The sequence below is a fragment of the Natator depressus genome, chromosome 6 (genome assembly GCF_965152275.1).
Source record: "Natator depressus isolate rNatDep1 chromosome 6, rNatDep2.hap1, whole genome shotgun sequence".
NCBI lineage: Eukaryota > Metazoa > Chordata > Testudines > Cheloniidae > Natator > Natator depressus.
In genome coordinates, this window is record NC_134239.1 from 94,062,984 (window position 1) to 94,083,006 (window position 20,023).

The 20,023-nt window shown below is 48.1% G+C and overlaps 1 protein-coding gene across 1 annotated transcript in view; it reads left to right on the forward strand.

The window, feature by feature from the left end:
- The window catches only part of TSHR (thyroid stimulating hormone receptor), a 229,987-nt gene that overhangs the window by 97,687 nt on the left and 112,277 nt on the right, over nucleotides 1–20,023 (forward strand). Inside the window, exon 3 of the mRNA XM_074957133.1 lies at nucleotides 6,033–6,104. Within this exon, the coding sequence (XP_074813234.1) occupies nucleotides 6,033–6,104 (72 nt within the window). The remainder of the gene's footprint in view (nucleotides 1–6,032; nucleotides 6,105–20,023) is intronic.

Sequence of the window (20,023 nt, forward strand, 5' to 3'; positions counted from 1 at the left end):
TGCTCAGTCAGGGCTGGTGGCTGAGGAAGGAGGATGCCTAGTGGAGGCTCCAGCCCAGGAGCAGTGGTGACTGGTACAGGAGGGAGCCGAGGAGCCAGGAAGTGAGACTAGAGACTGGCAGCTGTGGGAATCCCAGGGAGCGCCAGGGGCTGAGGAACCTGAAGACTCTGATGCCACAGGGACTGTTATGTTTGGAGAACTGGTAGGAAGTGACTCAGGAAAGGGAAGGGAGTGGTATCTCCCACCACTCTGAGGGCAGCGTGTTGCGGTAGGATTCCCCGCTGACCCGGGGTGGATCATGCCATCAATGACAGGGCCCTGGGTTGGAACCTGGTGAAGGCAGGTGGGCCTGGGCTCCCCTACCAGGGGTCCCTCCCCTTTTTTTGTGATGACATAGTTCACTGACCCCTCTCTTACCTCAAAGGAGATAGATGAACTCTGGCCACTGGGCTGCTCTATCCTACAAGGAGAAGAGGACTTAGAGGGACTCTGGCCCTCAGGCCACACTGTTTTAGGAATGCACTATAGAGACTCCAGCTGCTAGGCCACTCTATCCCATCAGGGGAAGAGAGTGTCAAGAGACTCTGGCCATTGGGCCATGCTGCTTTAGGAGCGCACTATAGGGACTCTGGCTGCTAGGCTGCGCTCTCCTATGAGGGGAAGAAGATTTAGAGGGACTCTGGCCATTGGGCCATACAGCCCTGACTACCGGGGAGGTTGTAGAACCAGCGTAGAAGCCGGGAGGTGGGGTTAACCTTGGCTCCCCCCTCCCCCCCTGGAATCAAAGGGGTTGACGAGGTACAAAACCTGCCGCAGACAAAGAAAAGGAGAGGCTGAGGTGTTGCCAATGCCAGAAACCCCTACAATGGAAAGTGAAAGAAAATCCAAGGTCCCTGCCAATCTGACCTGGGAAAATGCCTTCCTGACCCCAAACCTGGTGAAAGCTTGAGCAATTCTCTGTCTCTCCCAAGCTCAGGCTAGACTGATTCTGAATGTTGGGATAAGCTTTATAATTTTTACTCTGACCCCAAACTAATTCTTTTTGTATGTCTTAAAAACAGCAATATCCAAGTTTAGGTTGGTCATCCTACTAATTGACTTAGGAGATGTGGCGCAGATGCAGATATACCACCAGAATATGATTGCTTGGGACATTGATTGAGGTGTTTCCTAGTTGGAAGTCAATTTACACAGTCATGTATAAGATTGTTTCTCAGTCCCCGTTTATGAAGAAGCTTGGTGCGTCTTCTATGTGATGTGTGGATGCAATTCAGAGAGGGCCATACTTTTCAGGGAGTGAAAAGCCACTGGATTCTTTGGTTAGGTCCTTGTTGAGGTGTGTGTTTGGGATGTTGCTGTCCTTCCACCTTGCCCATCATTGATCTTCTAGGGAAAACCCTATGTTTTTGAGTTCTTGCACTGCGAGCCTAAAAGGTTTTCTAGATTTCAGTTGGTGTCTCAGTGTATTATTTAGGTCTTCATATATTGGAAGATCCTTGTGTCTTTGAATATGATGGAACTCCTGAAGGATTTTCATGTCACAACAAATTTGGGGTGAGTGGATGTGCACCAGTATGGGAAGCCATGGTTGTGGTGTTTTATTGTACCTGTAATGATCCACATGATGGTGTTGAGAATCTACAAGTGATGTGTAGGAGCTGTGTGTCCCGACTGATGAGCAGTATTGTGCCAGAGAGTAGACAAGGGCCAATGAAGAGGTCTTGTAGAGTTTTTGCACTGGCTCCCCACATAGTTCCTCCCAATCTCTGAATGAGATTTATATGCATATTTGTTTTGTTTTGGATATTTGTCAGGTGTTGGTGGTATGTGAGGCTTCAGTCTAATGTCAGACCAAGCTATTTTGGGGTGGGATCTTATCTTATCTGCTTACCACAAAAGCCCACATGCAGTTCTGCTCAACCCTTTTGATTGTTTAGATGAAATGCTGACATGACAGTCATAGTGGGGTTTTGTTTTAGCTGCCAATATATGTTCTCCCATGATTTTAAAGGTCCTTAGTTAAGATTTGTTCTATAGTAGGTAAATTCTGTGCCTATGTGGTTAGAGCAATATCATCAGTACAGACAAATTTCCATGATGTTTGCAGAAGATTGCAGTTCTAGATATTATACAGAATCATGCTGGGACTAATCTCTGTGGTAGGCTATAGTTAAAAGTGCATGGCCTGCTGACCTGGTCACTGTGGAAAATGCAAAACTTGCGATTGGTCAGAACGTCTCAGAAGAGTTTTATTGTTGTATTGCATGGGATAATATTGCTGGGTTTCAAAAGGAGGCTGTTCCTCCATATGGTGTTGTAGGTGGCAGATAGTTCTAAGAAAGTTGCCCCATTCTTAAATCTTAAGAATATTCCCCACCTCAGTGTGTGTTTAAGGCTAAGATGCAGCTTCAGACTTGTCAGAAATCCACTTGTTAATTCAGTAACTTTGCTTCTACAAGTAACATAATCCTTGCTAGTAATATCCTCTCCATGAGCGTGTTTGACACGCAGAGGAGTAATATGGACTGGTACAATGAAGAATTAGTGGTTGGCGTCCCATTTTAGCAATTGCAATAACCATAGTCTTGTCTCAGCTCCTTGGGACGAGCCCTGAGGAATGGATATTGGAAATCAGTGCTGCCAGCCATTTCCATCCCTTGGTCTTGAGATTTAAAGAAATTCTGGAAAGACATTAGCACATCCTGCAGCTTTCTTGGTTTTCGTGAGTGAAAGAGCCTTATTTATCTCCTCAACACTGAAGGACAATGATGGGGAGGGGATGAGATTGGTACTCAGCTGATTGTCAGAGCTCTGCACACTTTGAGCTTAGTAGACTTGTCCCTTGATACTTGACTCCTGGCCCCTACTAAACTAGCTAATTAGCTATCAGTGTCACTGATGGACTAGTCCATCACAATAGCATAAACCAAAATTGAATGATTTCAAAATAACACAAAACATAAGTGTATTAATTGTACTAATTGGAATAGATAATTAAGGGCTAGTAAGTTAATGAGCAAACATTATAACTAGGACTCAGGGCCTTGCTTCAGTACCGAGTCACAGGAAACCTTTAAGGTTACATTATTGCTTCATACTTTAGAAAGGCTATTGTCCTGGTTCTCGTTTTGGGTTCCATTGCTGCAAGAATACTCCCTTCCCTAGTGTACTGCTGTAAGCCACAGACACTATTAGTGGCCCCTGTGATGCATGACCAGAAAGGGTTAAACATCCTGCAGAATGAATGACTCAAATTCAAAGACACCTGGGAAGATAATGTTTGTGTTTTTGTGCATTTACATATATATGGGTAGTGGTCAACAATGTAATCAACAGTCTCTGTCTATGCTGTATTCTGATAATTCAGAGCTAAAAAGAACATCCTAGCATTTAAATGAACTGTAAACATGGGATATTGCTATATTCATCTCTCTTTGAAATGTATAGGAAATCATCTGTGAATGGTGGAGGAACAGGCAATTGCCTTATGTTAATTCATGTAGCTAAGTCCTGGTGATGAACCTACTTCAGAGTTGCCCTAATTACCTATTGTTCCCCGAGGCACTCCAACCTGTCCAAGAAGGCCTGAATTGTATAAAAGATTCTTGGGTCCCAATCCTTTTTATCTCATATCTGCTTAAGCTTCATCAGGGGAAGTTAAATTGCAAGATTGAGGTCCCAGTTCAGCTGGAAACACCCTGAATATGATATTGGACATTGGACCATAACCTATGGACTAAGTTCTAAAAGACTTCTTTGCAACTACAAAGCTCACCAACTCTATGTATCAAAACCTCAAGAATTGAACTCATGTCTGTGTATATATATTGCTCTTTTAACCATACTCTCTTTTCTTTTTTAATAAATTTTAGTTTAGTTAATAATAATTGGCTGCAAACATGTATATAGGTAAGATCTGGAATATTCATTAACCTGGGATGTAATGTGTCTGATCCTTTGGGATTGGTAGAACCTTTTCTTTTATATGATGAAATAAGATTTTCAGAAATATTCAGCATATTTGACTAGGGTACCTGGATGTAGGCCTGAGGCTGGGTTACTTTAAGGGAACTGTATTGTTAGTTTCTGGGCAAACAGTGAGGTAATAAAGAAGCTGTTTTGTGCTGACTTGGTAAATCTAAGTATTGAAATATCCACCAGCTTTGGGGATTGTCTGCCCCATTCTTTGCAGTTCACACTAATTGAGTGACCTCAGCTGGTCCCCACTGGGACCCCTGTCAAAGCCCCAGATTGCTTTCTAATTAGAGGCAGAGAGGTGTATTTTTGATTAAAATATATGGAGAAAGGCTACCTATTGCATGTAGCACAAATGACAATTAAAAGTTAGTCTTTCTTACTAGCAGAAACTCTAAGCAGAGAGCTGTCTAGGAGGAGGTGTAGAAGGCAAAGATTTTTCCATTGAGTCCACCATCCTTGTACATTTGTTTTTATTCCAGACGTTATCTGGTTTTTCTGATAAAACATTTTTTCTCTGAAATGCAAGAATTAGACATCTTGTCTGTGTAAATGTCATTACTTAATGATGGGGCTGTACAGCTTGCCATGTATTCAATCCATTCTCTTGGCACTGGGTTTGACCCTGCCAAAAAAACTTAATGTGCCTTTGATGCAGTAACCTGGTTTTGTAGTCTTAAAACATGAATGAGTAGGGCCCAACCAAATCCACAGCCATGAAAAACGCGTCATGGATCATGAAATCTGGTCTCCCCCTGTGAATTCTGGACTTCTGCGTGCTTTTACCATATACTATACCAATTTCATGGGGGAGACCAGAATTTCTCAAATTGGAGGTTCTGACCCAAAAGGGAGTTGCAGAGAGGTCACAAGGTTATTTAAGGGGGCATTGTGGTATTGCCACCCTTACTTCTGCACTGTCTTCAGAGCTGGGTGGCTGGAGAGTGGTGACTGCTGACTGAGGGCCCAGCTCTGCAGACAGCAGTGCAGAAGTAAAGGTGTCAATACCATACCATGCAATCCTTAGTTCTGTGTTGCTGCTCGCAGTGGCTCTGCCTTCAAAACAGGGCTCCCAGCCAGCAGCCGCTGCTCTCTGGCCACCCAGTTCTGAAGGCAGTGCCGCTACCAGCAGCAGTGCAGAAGTAAGGGTAGCAGTACCACAACCCCCACTACAATAACCTTGCGACGACCCCCCCCCCACTACTTTTTGGGTCAGGACCCCTACAATCACAACACTGTGAAATTTCAGATTTAAATAGCTGAAATCATGAGATTTACTATTTTTAAAATCCTATGTCTGTGAAATTGACCAGAATGGACTGTGAATTTGGTACGGCCCTATAAATGAGAATTGGAAGGTGGTATATGTTTTCAAGTAGTGAGCAAGGGATGGACTGCTTAATTCAGTATAACAGTACTAATCAGAAAGATGTCTATATTTTTCACTTAAATTTTTTCAGAGACCTTTTAAAAGCTTTGCCTTTCTCCATTGGAGAAAGGTAACTACAATCAAATGGCACCTTTTCTTCACACCTCTGCTTCCTGTGTATCTTTGAGTCACAGCTGCTGACTTTACTAGCACAAATCAAGCTTATTGATGTGAAGGAAGCACAAATTTAGGCTCACAGCATTGCAGAGCCGATACAGTGATGAGAGAGGAAATTGGTAATGCACTGGAGTGTCAGAAGATGCATTATGACCATTATTGTGTTGGACTTGGTTTCACATTTTACCAATATAGTAACATTTTAACTGTCAGACTTTAATTTCAGTTGTCGGGCTTTCCATGTGTTTGTCCCTGCGAGGTCTGTTTGGTCTGTAATTGGGTTCCTGAAATACTGTGGGAGAAGACAAAAGTCCTATTTTAGAATGGAAGTGTGTACAAATGAAATAGAACAGAACGATGTGAAGGGAGCCATGATGCAAAGCAAACATGGGCAGACTGGGAATGTAGAGAAATGAGAGCAGAGATGTTGGTAGGGCTGGAGTTATGCAAGGCTTTGTTACATTTCACTTCTCATTGAAGGACATTAGCTGACAAACACTTGTTTTTGTAGGAGGTTTATGGAGACTCATCTGAGAACAATTCCAAGTGATGCATTTTTTAATCTCCCCAACATCTCCAGGATGTAAGTATTCTATTTTTTATACTTAAAAGCACCACTTCTTTCCCTTCCCTCAAAAATTCTCCTTGTGTGTAACTCTCGCTCACATCAGGCTACAAAGGCTATACTTTAAGGGCTAGGGCCATATAGTTCCCTTGTACATACGAGTCTGTACAGCAAAAATTGGCACCATTATTAGCTGTGAGGATTTCAGTCAATCTTCACATCTCTTTTAATATGTATAGTCCGCACTGGCTGTTCTTAAGCATGTAAGCCAATACCAGATAAAGTAATAAATCTGATACAGAGGTGATAAATGGGTTTGTTCTTACAGTTCATTGTATATGAAAAGGTGGTTTCATCCATTATAACCACCATCTTGTTTTGTCAACATGCTGGTCTTGGGCTATATTTTCAGTGCCTTGGGGCCATTTATAGCCACTGTAAATTAGTCTTCAGGTTGTAGTATGGCATAGTGGGGCCTGGCCCTTCACAAAGGCTGCACTAGGATCAGCAGAATACTAAAATGAGTTTAAAGTCACTTTTGTCCTTGAGAGAGCAAACACAACCAGCATTCAGAAAATGTTCCTGAGAGCACAACTTAGGTGGACCAGACATGCCATCAGAATGGAAGACTGCCGTCTCCCAAAACAGATCTTGTATGGGGAGCTGAGTCAGGGCAAAAGAATGAAGGGTTGTCTGTATAAACACTTTAAAAATCATCTGAACAGCAGTCTCCAGTGGGCAGGGCCGGTGCAACCACTAGGCGAACTAGGCGGTTGCCTAGGGCACCAAGTGCTTGAGGGTGCCAAAAAGCGGTGTCCTGGCTCAACAGGGAGGAGCCGCCTTCTGGAGGCACCGGAGAGCCAGAGCGTTGGCGGCAAGCCCCAGCCATGGAGGAGCCGGTGCAGTGCAGGGGGGCAGCAGCCCTGCAAAGGCAGAGGTGCCACTAGTGGGGCACAACTGCACCCCCTGCCCCTCCTGCCCAGGCTGTGGCCTGGTGGCCCCCCCCCCGAGGCTCCTGCAGGCTGCAGCAGATGCATGCAGGCAGCGGCCCCCATGAACGCCCTGGCTCCCCCCTCGCCATGCTTGGTCTCTGCAGCTTCTGGGCATATAAGCCCCCGCCGCCACTGGGGCACGGGGCCTGGAGCCTGCTCTGGGAGGGGCAGTGGCAGCTCACACTCCCGGGAGCCACAGAGCCCAAGTGCAGTGAGGGAGGAGCCGGTGGGGGGTGCACGGGGGCCACCGCCAGCAGCCCGGGCAGGTGCGCCCGCCAGTTTCCCCCTCACTGTGCTCGGGTTTTGCAACTCCCGGGCGTGTGAGCTGCCGCTGCCCCTCATGCTGCCTCAGCTCTCTGCAGGGGAGGGGCTGTGTGCACGGCAGGCGGGCTGTGTGTGTTGCCTCCACGTGGAGCCAGCATCTGACTGGCATGGGCATGGTAAGGGGAGTCCCAGCCTGGGGGCAGTCAGGGAGCAGGGGGAGGGTTGGATGGGTTGGGAGTTCTGGGGGTCCTGTCACGGGGTGGGGAGTGGTTGGATGGGGCGTGGGAGTCCCAGGGGTCTGTCTGGGGGGGGGATGTGGATAAGGGTTGGGGCAGTCAGGGGACGGGTAGGGTCCTAGGGGGGCAGTTAGGGTGGGGGGGGGGTCCCAGGAGGAGGCAGTCAGGGGACAAGGAACAGGGAGGCTTAGGTAGGGGGTGGGGTTCTGGGAGGCAGTTAGGGGCAGGGGTCCCAGGAGGGGGCAGTCGGGGACAAGGAGCGGGGGAGGGGGGGTTGGGGTTTCTGAGGGGGGGCAGTCAGGGGGTGGGAAGTGGGAGGGAGTGGAAGGGGCCAGGGCTAGGACGCGGCTCTTCCCCCGGTCCTCTTTTGATTGTTGAAATATGGTAACCCTAGGTGAGGGGAGAGCCGGGGGGTGCCCACATGCATCCGCTGCAGCCTGCAGGAGCCCCAGGGGATTGGGTGCCGGGCCGCAGCCTGGGCAGGAGGTGCGGCTGCTCCCCGCTAGCAGCGGCGCCGCCACCTTTGCAGGGCTGCTGCCCCCCTGCGCCACGCTGGCTCCTCCATGTCTGGGGCTCGCACCCGCCACAAGCGGGACGCTCTGGCTCTCCGGTGCCTCCAGAAGGCGGCTCATCCCTGCCGAGCTGCTGTAGCGGCTCAAGCCTGGCAAAGCCAGTGAGTGGACTCGGGGCGGGGGCCGCCGGGGTGGCATGGGGAGGGGAGGGCTCACGGGGGGGCTGTGCACCCTCCAGGGGAGTTCAGGGGGCTGGGAGGGGGGAACCTGGTCTGGGGACAGCCCCTGGGCACAGCTGGCCCTGGGGTCTATAAAGGCTTGTTGGGATTTGCCCCTCAATGAACCAATGTGCCAGGGCGCAGGGTGGGGGGGAGGCGCAAGGTGGAAGTTTCACGTAGGGCACAAAATATCCTTGCACTGGCCCTACCAGTGGGCTATCAGTCCCAAAAAACTTGAGCAAATGTCTCAGAACAGAACTCACATGCTGATCTTGTCAGAGACTGCCAGTAACAGTTTTGAGCAAGATCAACAAAATCATCTCCAGGCTGCACATGAAAGGTGCCAGAGAGCTGCATCATCAAACATCACAGAAACAGACTTCCCATGCCCTCAGTGCGGCTGACTCTGTTCATCAGGGTTTGGACTTCAGAGTCATATGTGTAGCCATCAATGTTCCCTCTAATTTTTAAGAGGCTGTGTGCGCAAAAAATGTCTTCTGTGCCACCACTGAAGAAAAAAAAAATCCGCCACCAAAGCCAGAGTATGCACGGTGTTTAAGATCTGTGTGCGTGCGCACACGCACACAGCTTAGAGGGAACAGTGGTAGCCATAGATGAGAACTGCAACAGTATCATCATCATTGTCAGTGATGGACTAACAACATACACATAACCTGCCATCTCTCCAGCTCAGCCTCATCTCAGGATCTTGCCCATATTATTTTAAAAAAAGGATTATCCAACTTTAAAACAACTTATTTACAGAACTGTAACAGCTGGTTTAGAAAAATAGCAGCCCACTGTGTAAGAGAGCTTCTAAAATGGGTATTTTCTCTGTACAAAGCACACCCCTAGTTGTCACACCCCACCCCACACTGAAACCCATACAGGGTATCCTCAAACTACTGCAACCCATCTTCGAGGGGGACCCCATACTGAAAGAAATCTTTCCTGAACCCCTCTTCTGGCCTGCAAACACCCCCACTCCCCAGGTCATCATCAGAAGCAAGCCATCCACAGACCAGGATACACCAATTCTAAGTGGCACCAGACCCTGCCAGAACAACAGATGTAAAACCTGCAGACACATCTCCACTGCTACAATGATCAACACCTCCCACAACACACCTTTCAAGATCCCTGGGTCCTACATATACCTATCACAATATGTGGTGTACCTCATCCGGTGCACTAAATGTTCCAATAGCAACTAGGTGGGTGAAACCAGACAATCACTACGCCCTTGAATGAACTCACACAGGAAAATGATAAGACAACAACTCTGTCAACTGTGGGTGAACACTGTTCACAAAATGATCACTCTATGTCCAGGTGTAGTCAATTATTTTTTGTCAAGGTCCAAATTTCTTGATCATGGTATAGTCAAGATCCACACTCCAGAGAAGAAAATAAAAAATAATGACAACAATAAGTAAATAAAAATATTTCAGGGTCTGTTCAAAAACATCTGGCAGTCCAGATTTGGCCTGCTTGTTTACTACCCCTGCTCTATATCTGAGCTATATATCTGATCAGTTCTCATCCTCAAAGGAAACCTGCACAACGCTTTCAAAAGATGAGCCTGGGAGCTTAAATTCATAACTTTGATAGATACTAAAAATCATGGACTGAACAGAGACACTGGATTTATGGTTTATTATAACAATCTGTAATCCAATCTGTAATCCACCCGTGTCAATGTTGATAGGCATATGTAGGACCCCCCAACCCACCATCTGCTTTTCCCCCTCACTTTCCTCCCTATTACTGGAGGAGTGTTAGTAGGCCACTTCACCTTGAATGGCCCCTTGAAATATGTAACAACTATTTATGGAAAACAAACTGTTCAAATCTTGTATTTAGCAGTGACACTTTGAGTTAGGTCTACTCTACACTACATGCCATATCAGTATAGCTATGTTGCTCAAGGTTTGGAAAATCCACACCCCATAGCGACGTAGTTATATTGACCTAACCCCTGCATGAAGACAGCGCTATGTCAGTAGGAGAGCTCCTGCCGACATAACTACTGCCTCTCAGGGAGGTGGATTAACTACACCAATGGGAGAGGTCTTTCGCTTTGTCTTAGAGAGTCTTCATTAAAGCACGCATCAGTGCATCTGTGCTGATGCAGCATTTAAGTGTAGACTTGCCCTTAGTTTCCCAGACCTGAAGAGGAGCTGTTTGTTGGCCTGAAAGCTTGTCTCTCTCACCAATGAAGGTTGGTCCAATAAAAGATATTACCTCAGCTACCTTCAAAAAGAAAAGGAGGACTTGTGGCACCTTAGAGACTAACAAATTTATTTGAGCATAAGCTTTCGTGAGCTACAGCTCACTTCATCGGAGTGAGCTGTAGCTCACGAAAGCTTATGCTCAAATAAATTTGTTAGTCTCTAAGGTGCCACAAGTCCTCCTTTTCTTTTTGCAGATACAGACTAACACGGCTGCTACTCTGAAACCTGTCAGCTACCTTGTCTTTGTAATATCCTGGGACCAACATGGCTACAACAACACTGCATATCTCATAGTAACATTTATTCTTCAAGTGCTTGTTCATATCAATTCCAATCAGATGTGTGCGCATGCACGTGCATGGTAGCTGGAAGATTTTTCCCATTGCAGCATATGTCGGGTTGGGTCGGTCTGAGCGCCCCCTGGAGTCGCACCTTCATGGCGCTCAATATAGAGCCCTGCCGACCCGCCACCCCCTCAGTTCCTTCTTACTGCCAGTGATGGTAGGCTGGAACTTCTCATTAGGGTGATGAGATAGCAAGTGTGAAAAATCAGGACAGGGGATGGGGGGTAATAGACACCTATATAAGACAAAGCCCCAAATTTCCAGACTGTGCCTATAAAATCGGGACATCTGGTCACCTTACTTCCCGTAGCCCTTGCTTTAGCAAGCATGTTCAACAGTTCCTTGTATATAGTTAGTTTATCTTAGTTGTTAGTGATGAGAGTTGTTGGGGGTCCCCACCCCACTTTCGACTCCCCGGAGCCATGGTATGCCACTGTCCCCGGGTTTAAAAACTGTGTGGTCTGCGCGAAGCGCATGCCAAAGAGTAATCCACACTCCTCGTGCTTACGGTGCCTAGGGGAGGGCCAACAAAAGGATCGCTGTAAAATCTGCTGTGAGTTTCGCCCTAGAACTCTTAAAGAAAGGGAGCATCAGTTTAAAGTGATCCTCATGGAGACAGCTCTACGCCCCCATTCGGACCCGGATGTGAGAGGTTCGGTCACAGAGACCCCCTTGGGACTGTCACCTGATGTGCTGAGACTACCTCTGAGCCCGTTTTCTCTGCCAGTTTGGGTCTCCAGAACCCTGCCTTGTCAAGGCAGACACGCCAGTCTGTTTCAACACAGATAAAGTTTATACAGGGTATACTCATAAATTGTCCACCTCTATAACACTGATAGAGAGATAGGCACAGCTGTTTGCTCCCCCAAGTATTAATTACTTACTCTGGGTCAATTCATAAACAAAAGTGATTTTATTAAGTATAAAAACTAGGATTTAAGCGTTCCAAGTAATAGCAGAGAACAAAGTAAATTACCAAGCAAAATTAAACAAAACACGCACATCTAAACCTAATACATTAAGAAACAGATTACAGATGAAATCTCACCTCCAGAGATGTTCCAGTAAGCTTCTTTCACAGACTGGACTCCTTCCTAGTCTGGGCCCAATCCTTTCCCTGGTACAGTTCTTGTTAGCTCCAGCTCAGGTGGTAACTAGGGGATTTCTCATGATTGGAACTTGCTTTGTTCTGTTTCACCCTCTTATTAGCTTTGGCACAAGGCAGGAATCTTTTATCTCTCTGGGTCCCCACCCCTCCTTCTAAATGGAAAAGCACCAGGTTTAAGATGGATTCCCATACCAGGTGACATGGTCACAGGTCCTGGGAGACCCCAAGACTTCATTCGTACTGGCCTGACTCACAGGAAGGCTTTCAAGTAAACAGAGCCATTTACAACCAATTGTCCTAGTTGATGGGTGCCATCAAGATTCTAAACCACCATTAATGGCCCACACTTTGCATAATTACAATAGGATCTCAGAGTTATATTTAAGGATGACCACACTCAGTAGATTATAAGCTTTGTAATGATACCTTACAAGAGACCTTTTGCATGAAGCATATTCCAGTTATTACACTCATTAGCATATTTTCATAAAATCATATGGAATGCAGCGTCACACCAGGCTCCGGGGACTTGGCTCCTACCATGTCCTTGTCGACACAGAGCACCTCGGCAATGTCATCAAGCTCGGTGCTGAGAAAGGACTCGTCCCGGGATGCTCGGCACTGGCACGGCACCTCCCAAAGCCCAGTGGAGAGCAGGCACCAATCCCACTCACCGGTGCCTCAGAAGAAGAGGCAGCTGGACATTTGGTTACCTATGGCTAAACCTATAGAAGTGAGACCCCAGGTGGGCCACAGCTCTGGATCCCCTGTTAGGGCCACGTCGACTCCTTCCCAGGCAAAGCAGTTGAGTCCAGGCCCCCCATGGTCACCAGTCCCTACGGGCCAGCAGCTACCACTTCCTTTGATGCCAGAAGCTTTCAAAGCTGCTCGGGACCTGCCACACCTTACGGCACCGTTCTTGCCCCCTAGAAGGGAGGAACCTTTGGCACTGGCAGTCCCACCCTGCCCCCAGGTGCAGTCAAGAGGGAAGCCAGCAATGATGTCCCCCTCTCCATGTCCTTCGGCACCGGCCCACTCAGACAGAGAGCATACTTGCTCCCCAAGCTCTTGATGCTTGAGGCACCAAAGCTAGGCTCCTCCATGGTCTTCAGTCTCTGAAACCTCGGAGTCAGAGTCTGACTTCTACTGCTCTCGTAGGAGTAGGAGCCAATGATCGAGGTCAGGGAAAGACAGGCAAGAGCCGCAGGCATAGCCACCTTAGTGGCAGAATCCACCACAGTGGCCATTCTGGACCCCTTGAGCCCTTCACCAGAGCCAGACAGGGATTCAAGGGCATCGCTCCGCTGCGTCTTCCGTGGTCTCAGCCACGTTCATCCCGCCATCAACTGCGCAGCTTGCCTTGGTGCCTATCCACACGCCAATGCCTTCGGCTGCAGTGCCATCACCGGCACCGACCTCAGCACCGACCTCGGCACCAGTGACTCGTTTGACTTCGGTGCCAGCATCGATCTCGACACTGACTACAGTGCCGACACCGACGACCCCAGCGCCAATAACAGCAACAGTCCTGCCACCTTTTTCGGTGCAGGCAGCGGGTTTGGCACCGGCTCCATCGGCGGTTCCACCAGTGTTGCCGATGGCTGTCCCAACACCGGGTTTGGCGTTGACAGTCCCAGCACTGATGAGCGCTCCATCGGCACCGACATTGCTCCGAGAATCGCAGGACCTCTTGGGAGTGCATGGCAGGGAGCATCCGCTGCTTATAAGGGCTTCCTCCTCCTCCTCCTCCTTGCCAGAAGAGGCATTGGCAGGCACGGCCATAGCCCCGGTGCTTGAGGAGAACAGGGTGCTACAACAGTTGCTGCGAAGGGCTGCTCAGGGTCTGGGCATTAAGGCTGAGGAGGTAGTCGAGGAGGCTGATCCCATGGTGGACATCCTCGCCCCCTCAGGACTTTCTCGTATTGCCCTACCTTTATTAAGACTATTGTGGACACCACCGAGACCCCGTGGCAGACCCCAACTTCCTTGCCACCCATTGCCAAGCACAACAAGAGGCGTTATTTTGTGCCCTCCAAAGGGTATGAACATTTGTACTCCCACCCACCTCCTGACTCTGCTGTTGTGGACGCTACTAACCAGCACGAGAGGCAGGGTTTCCGGGGCCCTCCCCTAAAATGGGGAGGCTAAGTGACTAGACCTTGTCAGGAGAAAGGTCTATTCTACAGAGGGTCTTCAGCTCCATTTTTTGAACCAGCAGGCCATTGTCAGCAGGTACTCTTATAACACCTGTGCGGCAATGGCCAAATTTACGGAGCTCCTCCTGTCAGACTCCCGAACCGAGTTCTCAGCCTTGGTGGAGAAGGGGAAGCTAGTCTCCCAGGCTTCCCTCCAGGCTGCACTGGATGGTGCTGATGCCGCCACTAGGGTCATGGCTACTGGGGTGGCCATGAGAAGGGGCTCCTGGCTCCAAGTCTCGGGGCTCCCTTATGAGGTCCAACAGATTATCCAGGACCTCCCATTTGAGAGTGTGACTCTCTTCTCTGAAAAGACAGACAAGAGGCTGTGCAGCCTGAAAGACTCACGAGCCACCCTCAGGTCTTTGGGCCTGCACTCTCCTGCCACACAGCAGAGACACTTTAGGCCACTACCTCCTCTGAGATTCTTTCAGCAGAACCACCAAGATGGTTCTTAGAGGAGGACCAGGAGTGGCCGGAGACGACAACACCCATCTTCAGGCCAGAGCTCTGGCCAGCCCAAACTGCCTTCTGGCCCCAAACTGGCCTTTTGAAGGTGCAGTCGAGGATGGTGCATCAGACCAGAGACTGGATCTACCCCACCTTACCTTTTCCTCCTGACTGTCCCCTTTCTACCATGCATGGTCCCGTATCACTTTGGACCGCTGGGTGTACCGCACGGTAGAGAGTGGATACTCCATCCAATTCTGTGCCCTCCTGCCCTACCACCCTCCTTCCCTGTCCCACTTCAGGGACCCTTCTCACAAGCAACTCCTTATCCAGGAGGTGCAGTCACTCCTATTGCTAGAGGCAGTGGAGGATGTTCCTCAGGAGCACAGGGACGAAGGCTTTTATTCCCAGCATTTCCTAATACTGAAAGCCAAAGGCAGCCTCAGGCCTATCTTGGACCTGCGAGAATTCAACAAGTTCATGAAGAAACTCAGGTTCTGCATGGTCTCCTTGGCCTCCATCATTCCCTCACTAGACCCAGCAGACTGGTATGTCGCCCTCAACTTGAAGGATGCATATTTTCATATCGCAATCACTCAGCCCCACAGGAAGTACCTCAGGTTTGTGGTCAACAGTACGCACTACCAATTTACTGTCCTTCCATTCAGCCTGTCAGCAGGACCTCGAGTTTTCACCAAGTGCATGGCAGTCGTCACTGTGTTCTTGTGAAGGCACCAGGTACAGGTATTTCTATACCTTGATGACTGGCTGATCAGGGACCACTCCAGGACCCAAGTGGAAGCTCAGGTCAGATTCATCAGAGCCACCTTCGACAACCTGGGTCTTCTTCTAAACGGAGCAAAATCGACTGTCTCCCATCCAGAGGATAGAGTTCATAGGGGTGGTACTGGACTCACCACAAGCCAGGGCATACCTGACAGAGGCAAGATTTCAGGCCCTGAACAATATAATCCAAGGGCTCAGGCAGTTTCCCACCACCACAGCATGGAACTGCCTAAAGCTTCTCAGATGCATGGCCTCCTGTACCTATGTGGTGCAGCATGCCAGACTCAGGCTTCGACCGCTTCAGTCGTGGCTCACGTCAGTATATCATCCAGCCCAGGACAGCTTGGACAGGATCATGACCCTACCTCACCCGGTCCTTGACTCCCTCCTGTGGTGTGTCGACCCTCAGGAGGTGTGCTCAGGGGTTGCTGCTCCACAGCCATTTCTGTTGCTGGTGACGGATGCATCAGGCTTGGGCTGGAGAGCTTATCTGGGAGACTGCAGGACTCAAGGCCTCTGGTCTCAAGCAGACCTGGGTCTCCACATCAATGTCAGAGAGCTAAGAGCGGTGCGCCTAGCATGCCAGACCTTCCGTCCTTACTTAACTGGACAATGTGTATCAGTCATGATGGACAATACAATAGCAATGTTCTATATCAACAAATGGGGCTGCACACTCCTCTCCCCATGCTAGGGAGCTCTCATGCTCTGGGACTTCTGTGTAGAACATTCAATACACCTGCAAGTGTTGTGCCTCCGGGGGTACAGAACAAGTTGGTGGACCGCCTCAGCAGGTCATTTCACAGCCACGAGTGGTCCCTCAGCTTGGATGTCGCGATTTCAATCTTCCAGAGGTGGGGCTTTCCCCAGGTAGACCTATTTGCCACGTTACACAACAGGAAGTGCCAGCAGTTCTGCTCCTTTCAAAATCACAGATGTGTTCCTCCTCCATTGGGAAGGTTCTCTCCTATAAGCCTTTCTGCCCATACTGTTTGTTCACAAAGTACTTCTCAAGATCCAGAGAGAACAAGCTCAGGTCATATTGATAGCACCGGCCTGGCCTCTTCAGCACTGGTACACATCTCTCCTAGACATGTCCATGGGAGCCCCGATTACCCTGCCGCTTTTCCTGGACCTTCTGACACAAGATCATGGCTGTCTTCAACATCTGAACCTCGAGTCGCTTCATCTAATGGCGTGGAAGCTCCATTGTTGAATCTGATGGAGCTTTCCTGTTTAGACCAGGTTAGACAGTTCCTCGTTGGCAGCAGAAAACCCTCTATGAGAGCCACATACCTTGCCAAGTGGAAGAGATTTTCAATCTGGTTGGCGCAGCGCCATTCGTCTCTGACGCTAGCCTCGGTGCCGCTCATACTGGACTACCACCTCCATCCAAAGCAGGAGGGACTTTCGTTGTCTTCAGTTAGGGTACACTTAGCCGCCATCTCGGCCTTCCACCCAGGCGTGGAGGGCCTCTCTGTGTTTGCTAACTCCATGGTAAGTTGATTCTTAAAATGCCTTGACAGGCTATACCCTAACGTCCGTCAGCTTGTGTATTAAAGCGGCCTTTGGTGGGACACTACTGAGAGTATCAGTTCAGGACAAATCGCCTAGAGCAGGGTAGTTACAGCCCAAGGCTGGGGGTCCTCCATTACTAAGGCACACCAAACCAGCCAAACAACGAGGACTTCGGTTTTACCCCACTGGCGAACCAGAAGTCATACAAGCAATTCCCTCAGACACTCCAGGCTCCCTGTATCACCACCAGTGCCACTCCTTATGGGGATGAATGGTTATGAAAACCAATACCCCAGTAAAAGAAAAAGGTTCTCCCGATCCCAAAGGACCAAGCCCCAGACCCAGGTCAATGTACATGTCAGATCTTACTCACAAATCACACTGTTGCCAATCCTTTAGAATCTAACATCTAAAGGTTTATTCATAAAAAGAAAGAAATATAGACAAGAGTTAAAACTGGTTAAATGGAATCAAATACATACAACAATTGCAAAGTTCTTAGTTCAGGCTTGTTTCAGGCTTGAAGAGATTACTGCTGATTTAAACCAATCAAGTGTCTGGAGTACAAACATCCCCGCTTGGATGGGTCGTTCAGTCCTTTGTTCAGAGCTTCAGTTTCAAGCACAGTTCCTCCAGAGGTCAGAAGCAGGATTGAAGACAAAATGGAGAAGATGCAGCTGCCTTTTATAGTCTCTTGTCATGCGACCTGTGCTTCCTTTGTTTCCAACACTAGCTGCCCATGGCTTGGAAGCCTTAGAGTTCTCTCCATAGGCATGTCCCTGCATGCCTTGCTGAGTCATAAGGTGTATCTGCCTTCTCTCAATGGGTCAGTTGTATAGCCGATGGTCCTTAATGGGCCATCAAGCAGGCCAGGCAGTGCTGATGCCAAACTGTCTGGGGTGTCACCCAGAAGCTTAGCACAAGTTTGAAATACAGACATACATACATATCTATAACTCATAATACAAAGGTGATACAAACATATAAACAAGATTATCATATCTGGCAAATTATACCATTTTTGCAGATATCTTACATGGCATGTCTGGCTGATTACTTCGTGGGCATTACCCCAGGAGCCAACATTTGAAATAGGTATAGAGCCAATACCATTAACTTTAAATAATAAATGATACACGCATACAGATAGCATAAACATAACCAGCAAATCATAACCTTTTCATAGACACCTTACTTGACCTCCTTCGTACAAGATTTGGTGCAACTATAGGACCTCGGTTGCAACAATGATCTATACGGTCAGAGTTCATGTCAATAGCGTCACAGCCTGTTCATGCCTGGGACCACAACCTGGTCCTTTCTAGGCTCAGGGTCCCCCTATGTTAGTGATATGGTCCCTGCTCTACCTCTCTTACAAGGTGGCATTCCTGGTAGCGATAACTTCGGCCAGGATGGTGTCTGAGCTCAGGGCCCTAACATCAGAGCCTCCTTACACTGTGTTCTATAAGAACAAGGTTCAGATCAGGCCTCATCCAGCTTTCCTCCTGAAGGTTGTGTCGCAGTTTCACATCAACCAGGACATCTTTCTCCCAGTATTGAACTCTAAGCCTCATTCCAGTGGCAGGGAGCAGAGGCTCCACTCTCTGGATGTCCACAGGGTGCTGGCCTTTTACATCGAGAGAACTAAATCATTCAGAAAATCAGTCCAGTTATTTGTGGCAGTGGTGAACAGAATGAAAGGTCAGCCTGTGTTGTCATAACGCATCTTGTCATGGATAGCGTCCTGTATTCGTGAGTGCTACAACTTGGCAGGTGTTCCTGCACCTCCAATCACTGCACACTCCACCAGGGTGCAGGCTTCATCAACAGCATTCCTGGCTCAGGTTCCCACTCAGGAAATCTGCAGAGAGGTGACGTGGTCCTCCATACACACTTTCACCACACACTATGCGATTACCCAGCAGGCCAGAGACGATGCGGCCTTTGGACAAGCAGTGCTCTAATCAGTGGACAACTCCGACCCCGCCTCCTGAACTTGGGCTTGTGAGTCACCTGATTGGAATTGCCATGAACAAGCACTCAAAGAACAAAAAACCGTTACCTTCTCGTAACTGTTGTTCTTTGAGATGTGTTGTTCATGTCCATTCCAATACCTACCCTCCACAAGGAACTGAGGGGCTCTATATTGAGAGTCATGAAGGCACAACTCCAGGGGGCGCCCAAACCGACCTGATAGATGCTGCAATGGGAAAAATCTTCCAGCTACCGTGCATGTGCACGCACGCACACACCTGATTGGAATGGACATGAACAACACAGCATTCATCCAGCCCTTTAAAGAACTACTGGCAGTGGCATTAGTGATGTTCATTTTCCCTGATGTGGTGGAAATTCCAAAAGAATTACTTGGTAGTTATTTTGGCCATAGAAATTCATGAGATCCAGTGCTTGTAGCTTATCTTGAGTGTGGAGTCCATTGATTAGCTAGATTATACCTCATCTCTGTGAGATAGGTTATTTGATGGTCCTACAAGGAGTAAGTGTGGTGTAGGAATGTTGCTTCAGAGTCAAATTTAGCTATCTGAGTAATTCATTTCAGTCTTTTTTCATGTTATTAATTGATATAGGAATATCTGTGGCTTTTAAGTTTGCAGGTGCAACTTTGCTCCCACAGTTGCAAGCGCAGTTTGTCAACTTTTAGGATTTAACTACCTGCTTTACTGTTGCAAACAGATACCTTGATGTTTGAATGCTACTATTTGCATCCACAATACATTGTGAGTGCAGTCATTTGCAGACACAGAATTGCTTCCACGAATTAGAAGCTGAGTTGAGACTTAACTGGTCACTGGGCTTTGCATTGTTTTAAGCCTATAAAGATAGGCAAACTATTGATTCTGAGGAATATTGTAGTGCCAGTTGCATCTCATAGGGTTCCCTTGTACATGAAGAAGAATATTTTCCTCCCTTTTTCTCTCTCATCCCTAGGATCAAATATAAAATAAATAGCCGACTTAGGGTTTTCTATAATAAATCATGCTGGAATTTTGCCACACTAAATAATTCTCCAGGCACTCCTAATACACACTCAGTATTTACTTTTTATTTTGCCAAGCAAA